The sequence below is a fragment of the Felis catus genome, chromosome B1, assembly GCF_018350175.1.
Source record: "Felis catus isolate Fca126 chromosome B1, F.catus_Fca126_mat1.0, whole genome shotgun sequence".
NCBI lineage: Eukaryota > Metazoa > Chordata > Mammalia > Carnivora > Felidae > Felis > Felis catus.
Genome location: NC_058371.1, coordinates 110,837,340 through 110,855,249, shown reverse-complemented (window position 1 = coordinate 110,855,249; position 17,910 = coordinate 110,837,340). Strand labels below are relative to the sequence as shown.

At 41.9% G+C, this 17,910-nt stretch overlaps 1 protein-coding gene across 13 annotated transcripts in view; it reads left to right on the top strand.

The window, feature by feature from the left end:
• ALPK1 (alpha kinase 1) overlaps positions 1-17,910 on the top strand; it is a 137,615-nt gene that overhangs the window by 101,353 nt on the left and 18,352 nt on the right. For 9 of the 13 annotated variants that reach the window (XM_045056002.1, XM_045055997.1, XM_045055999.1 and 6 more), the window contains 6 exons: positions 1,599-1,797; positions 11,008-11,067; positions 12,770-12,856; positions 14,160-14,236; positions 15,363-15,458; positions 17,753-17,857. In XM_045056002.1, coding sequence (XP_044911937.1) covers positions 1,599-1,797; positions 11,008-11,067; positions 12,770-12,856; positions 14,160-14,236; positions 15,363-15,458; positions 17,753-17,857 — 624 coding nt within the window. The other 4 variants (XM_045056001.1, XM_045056003.1, XM_045056005.1 and 1 more) reach the window with 4 other exon arrangements.

The following is a 17,910-nucleotide window of genomic DNA, read 5'->3' as shown; positions in this document are numbered from 1 at the left end:
TTTGAATGTATCCTCTCTTACCTTAAATTTGTTAAAGTAGGGGTGCCTGGGTGGCTCAGTCGGTATCGGCTCAGGTCATGATCCCATGGCTGGTGAGTTCAAGCCCGCGTCAGGCTCTGTGCTGACAGCTCAGAGCCTGGAGCCTGCTTTGGATTCTGTGTCTCCCTCTCTCTCTGCCCCTCCCCCACTTACACTCTGTCTCTCTCTCCCTTAAGAATAAATAAACATTTTTAAAAAATTTAAATTTGTTAAAGTAAATCATGCTTCAGACCAGCAACTCTAACAACATTGATTACATATTTGGTATTTATGGCATCACTGCAAGTATCAGATAATTGATGTCCAACTCCTGTTTTCTTAAAGTCGGTGCAACATGGGACTTGAGCATGTGGGATTTGGACCTGGACTTCCTGTATTCAAATCCTCCCTCTTAGCCAGAGGTCATGCGACCTTGGGCATGTTACTTAACCCCTGTGAGTCTCAGGTTTCCTGCCTGTTAGGATTGTTGTAAAGAGTGAGTGAATTAGTACATGGCATGCACTTCGCACTGTGCCCAGTACCTAGTTTTTATCCAAGAAATGTTAGTACTTCGGATTATGTAGCAGTGCTTCGTGTAGTAACATCGTGCTAGGAAAATAAGCAAGGCTTTCAGCGCTTTATATGTGAGTTCACATGCTCAGAAAACACAGCCTGATTTAGTTTAGTAAACGGAGAAAGTACTGCTGGGTGGGAAACTCATTTATGCTAGTAGCTACAAGGCTTTGAGTGTCTTTAATGTAACACCTCACAAGACCAAAAGATGATGTTTCCCATAATTCTGCCTCATTTATCATTCTTTATGTTACACTTTCATTTCCTGCCTGTTTTCTTCTTTTTCTTGTTGTATTCGTTAACTACATATAAATCAAATGTTTAAAATGTTACCTAAAATTTTGTATTTCCTCTTAATTACAACGTAGGCATTAAATGAAGCAGAGTGTGGTGAATTGATGTGGAACCCTCTTCTAGATGTTACCATGACTGAAAGAACCAGCTAGCATAACAATATGTGTAGTGTAATCTCATTTATGAGAGAGAAAAGGGGGGGGGGGGGGGGGAGAAAGCAAGGCAAGACAAGGAATCAATTAATGCCTAAACACACATAAAAGGGTAGAAGTTTCTAGAAGGATCGCTCTGACACCATTATGAGGAAGAATGAGAATGAGCTTGGGGGCAAGGAGGGTAAAAACTAATGTAAAGAGTCGACTAACTAAAGGGCACTTTTCATTTTTACCTTGTGTTTGAATTTTCTAATAACAGGAAATATGCATTTAGCACTTGTATAATTTTAGAACCGTAGTGGGGGAAATGAAAGAAATATTTTCTGTCCCAGTTGAATTGGATTTTTTCTTTTTTCCATTATTCCATTTCCAAAAAATTTATTTTTTTTCTTTTAGTTCGGCCGCCCAAGAAAGTATGTTTCTCCCCCTAGTTCTAGGTTTTCTTTCTCTTGTTTCAACAAAAACACCTAGAGATTAAGCTTGGTGTCACGGCTGTCTTCTTTTTGCGCCGGGCGCGGCTTCTGTCTGGTTCATGACGTCCCGTGGATGTCCCTCCAGGCGTCCTTGAAAGCCTCCATCCTCGCCCGCGACTGCGCCACGGCTGCTGCCATTGTGTTCTTAAGCGACCGGTTCCTGTACGGGCTCGACGTGTCGGGCAAGCTCCTGCAGGTCGCCAAAAGGCTCCACAAGTTGCAGCCGGGAACGCCAATTGCCCCGCAGGTGGTCATTCGCCAAGCCCGACTCTCGGTCAACGCAGGTAGGCCTCCTCCCGCCGGCCCGGGGCGTCCAGCCGCGGGCTCGCCTTCCCTCCGGGGCTACTTGACTTCCGCGGGGGAGTGCGGCGGGCACCCGGGCCCGCGGGCCATCTTTTCAAGCTGCGGGCTCTCCCCGCCCCCGGCCCGCGATGCCCTTCCACCCGCCTCTTGCCAGCACAAAGGCCCTGGCATAAAGGGTTTCAGAGCCAAAAGCGGTAGAGAAAATTGTGAAAGGGTGTGGAAAATACTAATTGGAGCTTTTGTCTTCTAACAAATCTGTCCTGCTGCTTTCAAACAGGGGTATCTGAATTGCTATACTTCTGACCAAGAGCCTTTAAAAAGCAGATTAAAATTCTACTATTTTCTCTTAGTTCTCCTGTCTCCTTTCTGCAGGGCCACTTGACTATGCTAACAATAGAGCTGACAAACCCACTGAAGTAATTTGAGGGTTTTTTCCATCCCTGGGAACACCGGTACAGTACCTGATTAGGCCTTAAAGTATCTTTTTTTTTCCTTCTGTCACTTTGAATGAAATGAAAAATCAGGCTGACATTCTAACTTAGGATGTAATGTAGAGGGGGATTGGAGGGGAAAGAGACCTGCTATGCATTACAGTGAAGTTTACTTCTATAGCATTTTTGAATTATTTAAGTTGCTGATGACCATGAGGTTTAGAATGTGTAGCCTGCTATTCTCACTTCTAAGAGTGAAAGAATAAAGGACAGAAGTAGAAAGCAAGTTGCCCTTCCCGGACTGGCTCAGTTTTTTAAATTGATTTTAGCTATTGTTGCTGTTTTTAATAAGCCTGGCCTGCAAGGAGTTAAAATATCTTTACTTCACTTCCTTTGAAAAGGAACTGTACTGACTATACTAAATGGGACAATTGTTGGATGCAGAGAGGCACAGAGATAAAAGGACATGAGAGAAATGGGCTTGTGGAGGTTAACTTTTCAAAAGCCCAAGTTCATTCACTTTCAAGTTCTTGCAGCTGTGCGTAAATTGTGTCCATGTTGGTTACTCTTCTAGAGTAACTGCAGGGACGGAGTGGAACTTAGGAAAACTTCCTTCCTTCCAAAATCCCTGATCTTGGACATTTTACAGTGTTTTGAGTTTATAATGTTTGGGAGATGAGGAAAACCTAGCAACTAATGTTCCTTCTGATGGCATCAGATGGCGATGATGTGTGTGTGTAGCACTCTGTGGGGAGGACAGAATGATGAAGGCTGGGCATGCACAGGCAGACTTCCATATTGGTTCTTCTCAGTTGGAACTTGGAAGAGTTAATGTGACCTCGTTTCTGGTATACGGAATTGCTATGGTGGGACATAGAAATTGAGGTCAAGTGGTAAGCAGGCCTGTTGATAGCTTTGCTTTACACAGCCAAACCGAACTTTTCGCTGGTTCATTTTGTTGTTTCTCTCAGGCTTCCAACTATGATAACAACGAAGCCTAGATATCGTCATGAGCAGTATGCTCCTCTGTTCACATATCATACACCTTAGATAAAATCCTAGATCTTACTCCCCAACAGTTGGGTTGTCTTTTCCTCAAAGAAGCTACCAAAAGAGCCACAAGAACACAAACACAGCCTTGGTTAAGTGAAGACAGTAAAAGCTTGGTTTGCAAGCATAATTTGTTCTGGAAATATGCTTGTAATTCAAAGCACTTGTATATCCAAACGAATTTCCCCATAAGAAATAATGGAAACTCAGATGATTCATTCCCCAACCCAAACATATTCATATAAAAATGATTACAATACTGGAATAGAATGCAAAATAATAAAGAAAATACAAAATATAAAGAAAAACAAATTAACCTGTACTTACTTTGAAAACCTTCATGGCTGGTGTGAGGGAGACTAGAGGAGGGTTACTGTGTAGGATGACTTTCACTATCAGTAACAGAATCACTGCTATCTGGTGGCTCCATGGAATCTTTTTCTTTTCATGCAACTTTAATAAGGAACCTATCCAAGGACACTTGCTTTCGCCTCCTTTTGAGGATTTCGCTGAAATGTGACATCCCATTGTTGTTAAACAGATTCATCTTTCACACGGCTACAGCCTTATTCGGGTGGTGCTTTTCTGTAAAATTTTGCACTGCTTCCCATATTTTACACATCTCCCTAATCTCATTTGAGGTGAGGGATTCCTCTGCCTTTTTTTCCTCCTCCTCTGCAGACGAGACAAGACACAGACTTCTTATGAAATCTTGAAGTTTTGGCCACTCACATACCTCATTTGACCTTCTCCACGATTTCCTTCTCAACTTCCACCATAATCATCTCCTTCTTCTTACCACCTTTCTTTTCAAACTTTTTTGCATGGGAGCCATTTTATATGCTCGCATGGATGTTGACTACAGTACAGCATTAATAAACTCTTGTCATATACCATATTTAATGTAACTGGCAATAAGGCAGCAGAGGAAAGAGTCTATATCTGCAGGCAGCCTGACCTAGAATGAAGCAAAGCATTCCTAAGCTTACTCTTGTATGGAAAAGCAAAGGACTGTCCATAAGTGCTTTGAAGTGACAAATAATACACTATCGCCAGGTGTGGGCACCTTCCAACATTCTGAAAAATCACTGATTTCTGCCAAACACTGTGGTCTGAGACCCAGCATCCGACCATGGGAGAAGATCACCCACAGTTCCGCAGAGAGAGAGAAGAACCATTGGCTCAGTTGTGATAATGTGACATGCTACTTGTATTGCAAGACATTGCTCATTTATCAAGTTAAATTTTATTAGAAATGTTTGTCTTGGGGAACACTTGCAGAGCAAGTTATTTGCAATCCAAGGTTTTACTGTATTTGTGAATTTCTGCCCTCAAACAACTCTTGAGCCTCCCCCTACACCAGATGTCTCAAAGAGAGAGAGAGAGACTTAGAGCAGGGGTGGTGTCCTGGTAAAGAAGGTGCCATGGAAAGGGGTCTCCATCCTCAGCACCTGGGACTCTTGGGTCAGAAGAGTGAGATGCCTATATGATATTATAAGGAGTAAGGAAGAGGAATAAAGGTAATATGAGGGGACAGCACGGCCCTACTGTTACCCTTCCTGATATCCACCCAAAACACATTCCAAGGGTGGGGGCATTTCAACATGTGGGGTTTCAGAGGCAATGGAGGGCATCATGAGCCTGCTCAGCTCACTCTTGCCTAGAATTAGGAGGCCAAACCTTTTAAGCCATAATTAGAGATAAAGGTTAAAATTTCCAGTTCCATCAACATGGAGCAGTAAGCACGCATAGAATCTTCTCCCATTACATAAATACTGTGAATAATTTTTTTTTTTTAAGCGCTGAAAATACAGAAAGTGTTCAAAGTTATAACAGTGGACTACTGCTCATGACACTATAGCCGGAGGGGTTTACACTTGGATGTGGTCCTAGGGGAAGGGACTGTCATTTTAATCCTCATGCAAGGACAAGAGACAGCACCTTGGGCCTATGTGAGGAGTGAAATATTTACATAAAGCTGGAATTCTTAAAGGTGTGCACAGCTATGTGTGGGGACTGAACAGCTCCACCAGCTCTCCCACGGAAGTGGCAAGGAAGCTTGCTCTCTGCCCAAGCTCTGGGTGGAGGCCAAAAAAAAATCTCCCCAAACAAATGAAAACCCCAAGACGTGAGTGTGCCAAACGTGAGTATGGAGTCTCAATTTACCCTACCCGTAAGAGAGGGAATCCCCCCAAGTAATTAACAGAAAAAAAACAGTTTAGTACTTACATTTTGGGGGCCCAGCAGAATATCAAGTACAGAACTATGCTCTAGAGAAACATCCACAGTCCAGGAGCGTAGGAATTCCACAGGAGAATATTACTTGCTGAAGATGCCCTCGGATTAAACTGTATAAGCAACGAAGGAAATGAAACATGGGAGAGAAGAACATTGTGTACCATACACAGGAAATGTGGCACTCCAAAACAAAATATAAAAGTAGAACAACTTAAAAGACTCATATGGCTTTTTTTTTTAATGTTTATTTATTTATTTATTTTGGGGAGAGAGCACAAGCAGAGGAGGGGCAGAGAGAGAGGGAGACACAAAATTTGAAGCAGGCTCCAGGCTCCGAGCTGTCAGCACAGAGCCCAAAGCCCCTTGTATGGCTTTCTTTTTTTTTTTTTAAGTTTGTGTGTTTGTTTGTTTGTTTGTTTATTTATTTATTTACTTATTTATTTTGAGATAGAGTGGGGGAGTGGGGGAGTGGCAGAAAGGGTGAAAGAATTCCAAGCAGGCTCTGTGCTGGCAGCATGGCCCAACGTGGATCAGGCTTGAACACACAAACCATGAGATCATGATCTGAGCCCAAATGAAGAGTTGGATGCTTAACCAAGTCACCCCTGTGCCCCAAGACTCATATGACTTTAAAAAATCATATGTTTAAAGAATAGAACACAGGGGTGCCTGGGTGGCTCAGTCAGTTAAGTGTCTGACTTTGGCTCAGGTCATGATCTCATGGTTAACGGGTTCGAGCCCCATGTCGGGCTCTGTGCTGACAGCTCAGAGCCTGGAGTTTGCTTCAGATTCTGTGTCTCCCTTTCTCTCTGCGCCTAGCCCACTCTCACTCTGCCTCTCTCTCTCTCTCTCTCTCTCAAAAAGTAAATAAACAAAAAAATAATAATAAAAAGAACACAACAGGAAAAGAAAATGATTCACTGTTTTTAAAAAGAACTTAAGAGAGCTTTCAGGAAAAAAAATACAGCAATTAAAATTAAAAATCAGTGTGGTTGTCAGAAAGTTTAGTAATTGGTAGGAAATTGCCTACAAGGCAGGCATAGCATATAAGTTTCTTTTTTTGTAGCTACAGGCTACAAGAGTGCAACCATACAGTGATGGCTAGAAAGAGCCAAAAACCCAGCAGCTCTCCCAGTTGGCGGTGATGCTTTTCCGAATTTCAAGTGCTGATAAGGACACCACCTGCCAAACAAGCTGCTTAAACTGAGGTGAATTCAATAAAATAGATTATTAGAAAAATGAAAGGAAAAAAAAAAAACAAAAGAGACCTAAAACTTTAAGTCCAAAGTATTTATTATTAGGTTGAAGAGTCACAACATTACTTTGGCAAAAGATAAAAAAAAAAAAAATTTCTAAATGTTCACTCTCCATTTTTCACTTAATCTCATCTCAGACCAATGATAAAAACTCACAAATGGCAGTGCTTCCCAAACTTTGATGAGGCACCTGGAGAGCTTACTGAAAATGCAGATCCTGATTGAGTAGGTCTGTGGCAGGGTCTCAGAGTCTGCGTTTCCAACCAGCCCCCAGACAACACTGATGCTGCTGTTCCCCGAACCTCACTTGACCAGCAAAGGACTATCCAAAGACTCTAAATATGCGCCCGCCTGCTTCCGGTGAGTGGTAACAACCTCCCAGTAAAGATCAATTTCCTAGGCCAGTTTCTCAGGTGTTCCATCCCCCTAACTGACCTACCTCAAATGTGTTCCTGCAGCAGGTCAAACGGCGGGAGAGAAAATGATGGACCTGGGTGTTATATTTAAGGAAAATCCTGAGAATGAAGTATATAGAGTTAGGTGGATGCAAATATGAAAGCGGCATTTTAAAAACTTGGAGAAATAGAATGTAAAAAACATAATGGGACTTCTGGGAGAATTGACTGGAATCGAAGGAAAAAATGTGTCTTTGAGCAGAAAACGTGGACCCAACCTTGAGCAAAAAAATTTTTTAATAAAAAATCACCCAGACACAAAACTACAGAAAATTGGGGCGCCTGGGTGGCACAGTCGGTTAAGCGTCCGACTTCAGCCAGGTCACTATCTCGCGGTCCGTGAGTTCGAGCCCCGCGTCGGGCTCTGGGCTGATGGCTCGGAGCCCGGAGCCTGTTTCTGATTCTGTGTGTCTCTCTCTCTCTGCCCCTCCCCCGTTCATGCTCTGTCTCTCTCTGTCCCAAAAATAAATAAATGTTGAAAAAAAAAATTAAAAAAAAAAAAACTACAGAAAATCAAACAATGAGGAAATCTTAAAGGAAACAAGAAAAGACAGATTATTTATATGGGAACTATATTTAGACTGAAAAAAGCATCTTATCAGGAATAAGAGTCCAGAAAGCAACGAAATCTACCAAAAAAAAAAAAAAATTTGAGAGGAAATAGCTTTTCAGCCTAGAATTTCATACTCAGCAAAAATCATCATTCAAAAGTGAGGACAAAATTCACATTTTCAGACAAAGACTAAAAATAATTATTATTCTCAAGACATCTCTCTCATGCACACACACATTAAAGAACGTGTGTTGTTAAGGAGGAAGTTGAATCCATACAGATTGAGTAGAAGATTCAAAAAGCAATGGTAAAGAAAGAATTGGTAAGTGCATAGGTCAAACTAACTAAAATCGAAATAAAAGGAAATCATATGGTAGTATCATTTACATAATTTATCAGGTGCAAAAATCTTAAAATAATATCAAATTGACCAGTATTGTATTAAATTAATAATAATACATTACAGTAAAGGAAGGCTATTATCTGTTTATTCCAGAAACATAAGGATGGTTAATGTTTAAAAGTTGATCCATTCACGGGCTCCTGGGTGGCTCAGTTGGTTAAGCATCATACTTCAGCTCGTTGGGATCTCGCAGTCTGTGAGTTCAAACCCCACGTTGGACTCTGTGCTCACAACTCACAGCCTGGAGCCTGCTTTGGATTCTGTGTCTCCCTCTTTCTCTTCCCCTCTCCTACTCATTCTCTTTCTCTCTCTCTCAAAAATAAATAAACAAAAAATTTCTTTAAAAAAAAAATAAGGGGCGCCTGGGTGGCTCAGTCGGTTAAGCGTCCGACTTCAGCCAGGTCACAATCTCGCGGTCTGTGAGTTCGAGCTCCGCGTCAGGCTCTGGGCTGATGGCTCAGAGCCTGGAGCCTGTTTCCCATTCTGTGTCTCCCTCTCTCTCTGCCCCTCCCCCGTTCATGCTCTGTCTCTCTCTGTCCCAAAACTAAATAAACGTTGAAAATAAAAATTAAAAAAAAAAATTGATTCATTCAGAGTTGCCTGGCTGGCTCAGTTGGTAAAGCACGTGACTCTTGATCTTGGGGTCATGAGTTCAAGCCCCACATTGGGTGTAGGGCTTACTACAAATGATAATAATAATAATTGACTCATTCAATTCACCTAATGGACAGAATAAACAAGAAAACTATGTGTTCACCTAAATTGATGTGAGAAGTGTTTTATAAAATGTCAACCCATTTAGATTGAAAATACAAACTAGAGTTAGAGATGTTATTGGTCAGCTTCCAGCCAGGAGTCAGAAACAACACAATAATTTGAAAAAGGAAAGTTCAGTATAAAAGAGTTATTAACTATATCAGGAGATTAATGAGGGATTGGCTAGTAAGTAGTAAAGAAGACTCTGAAGAATACAGGATAAGCAGTTATAAGGAGCAGCCACTATCCCTTATACTGAAAGCATATGAGAAAAAGTTCACAAGCGCACAGCCAGGCACACCAGGGCCGTGATCAAGACCTTGTTGGAGAAGGCACCGCCATGACTCACTGGATGGTAGAGAGGTCAAGGAGTTTCCATGCCAGCAGAACTCACTGGAAATCCACCCTCTGGGGTGCTGAGGGACGCCATCCACAGAGAGGTGCCACCACAAAGCAGCTCTTATGGAACACCAGGGGGAAACATTCATGGAGCCGTTCCTCACTGGCAGGCAGCACTCACTCCACTGTGAAGTCACCTGAGAGGATGCTGCAGGAACCTGCTGGCTGCTGGGTGCCGCTGACCTTTGAGGAGCCAGGTGCTGGAGAAGCCACCTGTATTGTAGGAAGAAGGCACAGGAGAAGCCAGGATCGCTGCAGGAGGCAGGCATTGGAGAAGCTGTATGCACGGCAGGAGCCTGGCAAGAATGGCACACTACATGAGGAAGAGAAGCATCTTCCCCTTGCAGTGTCTCTCCATGCCATCTTTTATTTTTTTAACGTTTATTTACTTTTGAGAGAGAGACAGACAGGCAGAGTGTGAGCAGGGGAGGGGCAGAGAGAGGGAGACACAGAATCAGAAGTGGGCTCCAGGCTCTGAGCTGTCAGCACAGAGCCCGACGCAGGGCTCGAACTCACAAACTGTGAGATCATGACCTGAGCCGAAGTCGGACGTTTAACCGACTGAGCCACCCAGGAGCCCCCTCTCTCCACACCATCTAATGACAAAGCTGGCAAAGGAGAAATATTTACAAGGTCCATTCCCATTATTGCAAAGCAGGCAATAAAGGATGAATTTGAAGCTGAAAGGCAATAAGCTGATAGCTGCACAAGAGGGAACTTCTTAACCTGATAAAAAGGAAGCAACTGGAAACCTTTGGCAAAACTACTGATGGAAAATTAGGAATATTCCTTTTAAAATCAAGTCAAGAAAAAAATGCATCTTGTTATCACTTCTGTTTGATCGTAAACTGGAAGTCCTCCCAATGCAATGAAAACAGAAAAAGAAATAAGAGGTATAAAGATTAGAAATGAATAAACACGATTAGCAGGATTTGTGCACAGTGTGATTGCCCACATAGAAAACTTCAAGAAATAGATTATTAGAATTAAGACATTCAGCCAATGTGGCGAATACAAATCAATATGTTTTAAAACTACCCATCCTTATATATCAGCAAAACCTAATTAGAAAATATAACTTTTAAGAAGAAAGATACCTTTGGTAAAATTTATTTACATAGGTATTTCAAGTTATTGCTCTCTTTCCAAACATTGGAATGAATAAATTTTAATCAGGACCTAACTCATGATTTCAGAAAGTGGCTTTCCCCTTCTTTCCTTCCTTCCGTCTTTATTTCCTTCCCTCCCTCCCTCCCTCCCTCCTTCCTTCCTTCCTTCCTTCCTTCCTTCCTTCCTTCCTTCCTTCCTTCTTTTCAATAGTCTTGTTCACAGAAAGAAGACACAATGTTTTACAATGGTTTATCTTTACTTTTCAAGCCTTATTCTATATGAATGAGTGTGTGTGTGTGCTTGTGTGTGTGTAAATCTAATTGCCATTTCAGATACTGTGCAACTTCCCATCTCACCGATTCCTGGAAATGTCATCTTTCTCTTCACTTTGGTATATGATGTCGTTATTGCTGTTAAATTTTAAAATAGCATGTTTCCAAGAGAGGTAACAGTGTGTTAACCTTAGAGCTTAAACTACTAGTAGTATTGAAGGCACATGTTCAGGTACTAATTGTGTGGCATTTGGTTGCTTCTTTTCAGGGAAACTTTTAAAAGCAGAATATATCCTGAGCAGTCTAATAAGCAACAACGGAGCAACAGGTAAGGTGCTTTCCTATCTTCACAACGACCTTCACTTGCAGTCCCTTCTGGAGTTCTAGTTCTGGAGTTCAGTTCTAGCACCTGAATGACCTGATAGTTGCTGTAGACCAGATGCCTCCAGAACTAGCTAGGACTGACTTTGCCATTAGTGAATGAAGTGGCTTTGGTCAAGGAGCTTATTTCTCTGTGTCTTCATTTTCTGTAATTAAAAATGAAAGCAAAACAGAACAACCAAAGCTCCTAAACTTCTGGGCTTATTGTAGAGTATACTATCTAAGAACAATATGCTGTTAAAGCAGGTAACTCTGTGGGCCTCAGGAGGGGCTCAGTAGCAACGTTTAGGAGAATTGTAAATGGAGATAAAGTCTGTAAGTTGAGAAAAATATATTTATGACTTTATGTATTTAAATGGTTTGGAAAGTAAAGTTGATTTTGCTATGTATGTACTTTCAGAAAAACTTATTTTGAAATGAATTTCTTTCAATATTTAATCATACATGAAAGGAAGCAAGTACTAATAGTTGGGCAACAAATCATTTATTCCTTCAGATATCTTGTCTGAAATTCTGGGCGTTAAAGACAACAAGTTTCCCAGTAAGTTGAACACAACCTCCAGTAGACTTTTAAGCTCAGTCTGCTTGGATATAAGGTCCCAAGCACCTTGAAACTTGTAGACATTCCAGTGGAGAGGTGGTTTGGAATATCGATATTGACCACATACCCATCATTTGTGTCCACCATCACTAACCTATGATATACACACTTCCATCTTCTACACCACATATGCAGATGCACACACACACACACACACACACACACACACACACAGATTAAAAGCTGGGGAGAAAATAGAAAGGGTGATGTGACAGAGAATCAAGGGGGTATAGTAATGAGTTTGATTCTGTTTTTGGTGTTTGCCCACTGACAGTTTTCAGACCCCAGCCTTCTGCCACCCACTTTGTCCCACAACTGGACAGGCTGGGGCGGGGGGGAGGGTTGCTTTTTGGTTTGTTTTAAACCTACTCAGCAGTAAACCAGGCATAGCTTGTGGGAGACTTTACCCCAGCCCACACCCTAATCACAATAAAAACAAAAGCCACTCACCACTCTCTTCACACAAGTCAAATGAACCAGCTTGGGTGCCTGTCTCCTCTCCTCAGAAAGACTCATTATGTGAGTACTAAATCTTTTCATATCTTGGTGTGTGTGTGTGTGTGTGTGTGTGTGTGTGTGTGTGTGTGTGAGCGCGCACAACCATCAGTCTCAACCTACAAACTAAATTTTGGGTGGATGGGAAGGACCCCACCCTCCATTAGGCAACCACAAGACAGTGGGGTAGTACTATGGTAAATCAGTCTGGGGGGCTTGGAGGCAATAGCATTGAGGCTGAGACCTGAAGTAGAAGGAGCTGGTCTCCTCAGGAACCATGCCATGGCAGAGCACAGTCAGTTGGGAGACTTGGAGACCAGACAGGAGTTCAAGTGAGAAGTTGGATTCTTGGTATTCACATACAAGTTCTGTGAAGGCTTGTATGTTATAGCAAGGAGTTTGGACCTTTCTCAATGTAGAGAAGAGATCGTCTCTCAAACCTGTATCACATGTGCTCATGAAGGCTTCGGTGAAATTAGTTTCGTTTTACCAGGCTCTTTACTTGATAACTAGGAGCTGAAACTACTTTTCTTTTTTCCCTCTTTTGTTGTAGGTACCTGGCTATACAGAAACGAAAGTGACAAGATCCTGGTGCAGTCAGTCTGCATACAGATCAGAGGGCAAATTCTGCAAAAGCTAGGTACGGTCATCAAACATTCGCTGCTCTCAGGGCTCATTTACAAAGTCTGGCTACGAGATATTACTGTGGAATTTTCTCATTGTATCTGGTTCAAATTGCTAATCCTCACTTTTCTTAGTTTCCTCATCGAAAAGAAAATGACATTTGAGATCCCAGGAGTGTTATGAACATTAATAAAACAAAATATTTTCTGTTGAATTGTGTTAAAGAAATGTATAGTTGTACACTGTGGTATTAACCGTAGGATTCTTGGTAATAATTCTGGCATCTGACTTTCAGTTCTACAGGACTCTATGTGATAAGAGGGACACCTTATTCTAAACCACCCTGACACCTTACCCATTCACTCCTCAGAGGGCATTCCTCAGGTTGTAAGGCAAAATTTATAGAATGCTCATTGTGCTTTATTTTTTTTTCTCTCTTTTAATGTTAAGGGTATACCTTTAAAAAAAATGCCCTTAAAGCTCCCAAAGGATGGTTAAAAGGAGGGAAAACAAACAAGGAAAAAAGTAATACGGCCAGCAATTATCAAGAGCTCTGCGGTAATAGGCTCAGAACTGTTAGACCTCAGGTTCAGATGGGCCACGAGGCAAGTACACCTGAAATGCGTAGAATGCTAGTTGTGCTTTAAAATGCATGGCCCTACCCTGCTGTTTATGGTCCATCAAGCCTGAGTGGCTTGCCAACAGCCCATGAAAGGGTCTCTGGCACTGTCCCCACAGACAGGGCAACCTGGACATCAGAGGTTCCCAGGAGGGGTCCTGAGGAGGGACACAGGGCAGCGGCTATGCTGTCAGCTGGAGGGAAGAAGGAACTACTGGGGAGCCGCTGGGGGCCCTGTGGGCTTCTTAGACTGTCCCCAAGCCCTTTGCTCACCTGAACGTGGAAGACTTTAAAAAACAACAAAAAGGAAAAATAAAAAGGAGCTGCAGGTGCTCAAATAAATTACTTAATTAAATAAAATGCAAACTAAGGTGTTTGAAAATGTTAGCATAGAATGGTAATTATTCTTGTAAATACTGTATTTAGTTATTTTTATGTTAATGTATTATATATGATATGTAATATTTTTTTACTGTTTTCCTGTGAAAGGGAAGCATTATCTGTATTAAATCAGCTGGAAAAATATGTTGCTGTTTTTCCAGCAGATTGGCATTTGCTGATTGCTCTCAATCTAATCCAGCCCTAAATTTTCCTAACGGGAGCCAGTGAATCTTCTTTCTGTATTAGTTTTCAAAAGTATTTTCTAGCACAATGCACAGATACTAGCAGTTTGTCTCATCTCTCTCCCTTTTTTTTTCAGGGATGTGGTACGAAGCAGCAGAGGTAATATGGGCCTCAATCATAGGGTATTTGACCCTTCCTCAGCCAGATAGAAAGGTGGTTTATCTAGTGCTTTTTTTCCTCTCCTATCCTACATTTGTCTTTGGATGATTATCTCCTTGTGGCATAATGCAGTGTATTGTTTGTCAATTTTATTGGTCCTATTTTTATTGATTCTACATGGGCATAGGACCACGAACACTTGGTAATTTCCTCTTGTGTCTTGCTCCGTCCCCATTCACAACCAGACTCCTGGCATGTATGTAGTGTTTTCACGTTTATTTCTAACTATCTTTTTAAAAATTTTTTAAAATGTTTTTATTTATTTTTGAGACAGAGGGAGACAGAGCAGAGTGGGGGAGGGGCAGAGAGACAGAGAAACATAGAATCTGAAGCGGGCTCCAGGCTCTGAGCTGTCAGCACAGAGCCCAAAGCGGGGCTCAAACTCACAGAGAGTGAGATCATGACCCAAGCCGAAGTCGGACGCTCAACCGACTGAGCCAAATCTATTTATATTTTTATTTCTATTATTCACTTATCCATTTCTTTTATTATATATTTAGCCTTTGCCTGATTCCACAGCAAAGTTGAGATAACCAAGCTGCTTATATGTAAAATCATTTTCCCTCCGTTGAGTGAGCAGACTCCAATCCAAGAAATTTGAGAGACACCACTTGCTTTCCTACTTAATGTTTTCATTCTCTGTACCTCTGTAAGAGTATTCTCCTCGTTAACTGGAGCACTGGGTTATCACCTGTATCAGCAATGCCACCGCCTACAACCCTTTTCCCACACAGACAGAATGGGATGCGAGGACGCATGCTTGGGCCAATCCCTTAAGCCTCTAGCAGTATGAAGAAGTTAGTGTTGACAGTCCAGTAAAGCCCAACTAAGAAATAGCTGTATTTACACTCAGGATCTGATGATCTTTCAAGCCTGTGGCATCCAGTTTAGAAGTATTTCCGCTGTCAGAATAACAAGAAGGAGGAGGAGGGGAAAGAGGAGGAGGAGGGAGAGGAGCAGGAGGAGGGAGAGGAGCAGGAGGAGGGGGAAGAGAGGAGAAGCAGCAACAGCAGCAACAATATTTCATATGGAGGACTAGTCATGGCCTTCAGGCCTTGAGATGAGACCAGTAATGGACCTTGAATTCCTAATCTGTGTTCTGTTTGTATTTTTCTTACAGGGTATCTCCACATCACTAGGTATACTGGCAGACATCTTCGTTTCCATGAGCAAAAATGATTATGAGAAGTTTAAAAACAATCCACAAATTAACTTGGTAATTATCACTTGGTCCAGAATGGCATCACCTACAAAACTGCCAACGTTCTTGGTGCTTGGTTTATCAATCTCATTCTCTTTCCGGGAGTCAGGGAGCACAGTGTCTCCCCTCTTCAAGTAACATGAACATTCCTGGGGACAATTTCTATGGTGTCCTGTTTGGCTTGATTATCTTAGCACCTAGCACAGTACCACACATACAGAGGGTACTAAAAAAATTAAAAATGACAAGTAAAAGAATGAATAAATATCATCAAAGTGATAAATGCTTTGAACCCCGCTGATTTCTTTCAGAAAGAAATCAGAAAAATAAACTGAGGTCTGGACAAATTAAGTGACCTCTAATTCAGATTATCACAGAATTCAGTTTCCACACTTGGCCCATCTCAGTGATAAAGTAAAGGGATAACAATTATAAAACTTTAATTACCCTCTGTTCAAATCAGAGCATCTGTCACTTGTCTAGATTCTTATTCTTAATAATGAGGGTTACTGGGGCGCCTGGGTGGCTCAGTGGGTTAAGCGTCCAACTTCAGCTCAGGTTATGAATTCACAGTTTATGGGTTTGAGCCCTGCGTTGGGCTCTGTGCTGATAGAGCAGAGCCTGGAGCTTGCTTCAGATTCTGTGTCTCCCTCTCTCTGCTCCTCCCCCCCCACCATCCCCCCAACACTCACGCTCTCTCTCTCTCTCTCTCTCTCTCAAAAAGCAAACATTTAAAAAAATTTAAATAATGATTACTAATTCTTATATATTCCTTTATAATTCAAAAAGTATGTGAGCATATGTGTGTGTGTATATATATACATATATATATATATACACATGTATATATGTATATGAGCTCCACAAAACCCTATGAAGTAGGTAGAGCAAAATATATCATTCCGATTTTAGAGAAAAATAAACTGAGGTCCAGACAAATTAAGTGACCTCTATAGTTTGCACACTAGGTAGGAAGGAAACTAGGAGCAGAACTCAGGTCTCTGTCCAGTTTGGAGCATCAACATAGACATTGAGCTGCTCTCCTGCACTGCACTGATACTGAAATTATTTTTTTAAGTTTATTTATTTTGAGAGAGATACAGCACAAATGGGGGAGGGGCAGAGAGAGGGAGAGAGGGAGAATCCCAAGCAGGCTCCACGCTGGCAGGACAGAGCCCAGTGCGGGGCTCGAACTCACAAATGGTGAGATCATGACTGGAGCTAAAATCAAGAGTCAGATGCCTAACAGACTGAGCCACCTGGCACCCCAATATTGAGATTTTTAATAGTATCACAAAGATTGGCATTTTTTGTTAAATACTAAAGTGACAATAGTAACCGTACTTAATAGTAATGAGTGTGGCATAAGAAGGCTTGCAGCTTGCTGCTAACAATCTGAATTTTAACAAAATGTTGCTTGTGCTGTCAGACCAACACACGAGAAAAGGGTTATATCTCTAGTTCAGTGAAGTTGTCTCTGATGACTGTTTAAAATTGTAAACTGCCAGGGCACCTGGTTGGCTCAGTCGGTAGAGCATGTGACTCTTGATCTCAGGGTCATGAGTTCAAGCCCCACGTTAGATATAGAGCTTACCTTAAAAAAGAAAGGAAGGAAGGACGGACAGAAGGAAGGAAGAGGAAGAAAGGAAGAAAGAAAGAGAAAATTTTTAAAAAATTGCTAACTGCCTCCCCACCCTGGAGCTCCTTGACCTTTTCCTGCTTTATTTTTCTCTTGACTGCTTGTCACCGTGTCAGATAATATGCATTTTACTCATTTTGCGTATTGACTGATCCCCTCCGCTCAATAGGAAGCAAGCTTATTTACTGCAGGCTCAACTGTCTGCTATCTCCTTCGTGTTTAGAACAGTGCCTGGCACATGGAGGTTCTCAATGCATATTTCTAGGATGAATGAATGAATCTTAATTGCTGTGAAATCATACATTAAAAGGCTCTTTGCCAAGAACAGTGCAGAAATCATCAGCTAATTTGGCTGCAAAATGTGGGGGATTTCTGTGAACAAAGAGTTGCATGATCCTGCAGAGAAACTTGTGTGAATTATTTTGCACACATTAGGCCCACTCTGGGGAGGGAGGGGGATGGACTGTGTATGGGTGTTGGGGGATAGGACACTCAATTCCCTAGGGTCCTTTGAGACGCTTAACTCTTTCTTGGCACTGTTCGGGTGTTGTTGTGGTAAAGGGCAGGGTGTCCCTCAGAATCCTGAAAGAAAAGTAAAGGAATTTCATAGCCTGACTTTTGCTAATGGATAAATAATTATCAACACAACACTTGGCCTGTTTTCTCACAGGGTTTGCTGAAGGAGTTTGACCACCATTTGCTCTCAGCTGCAGAAGCCTGCAAACTGGCAGCTGCCTTCAGTCCCTACACACCCCTCTTCGTGCTCACGGCTGTGGTAAGCAGGGTGCAGCCTGTTCTAAACACACTCTACCTCTCCCCAGTGATGGA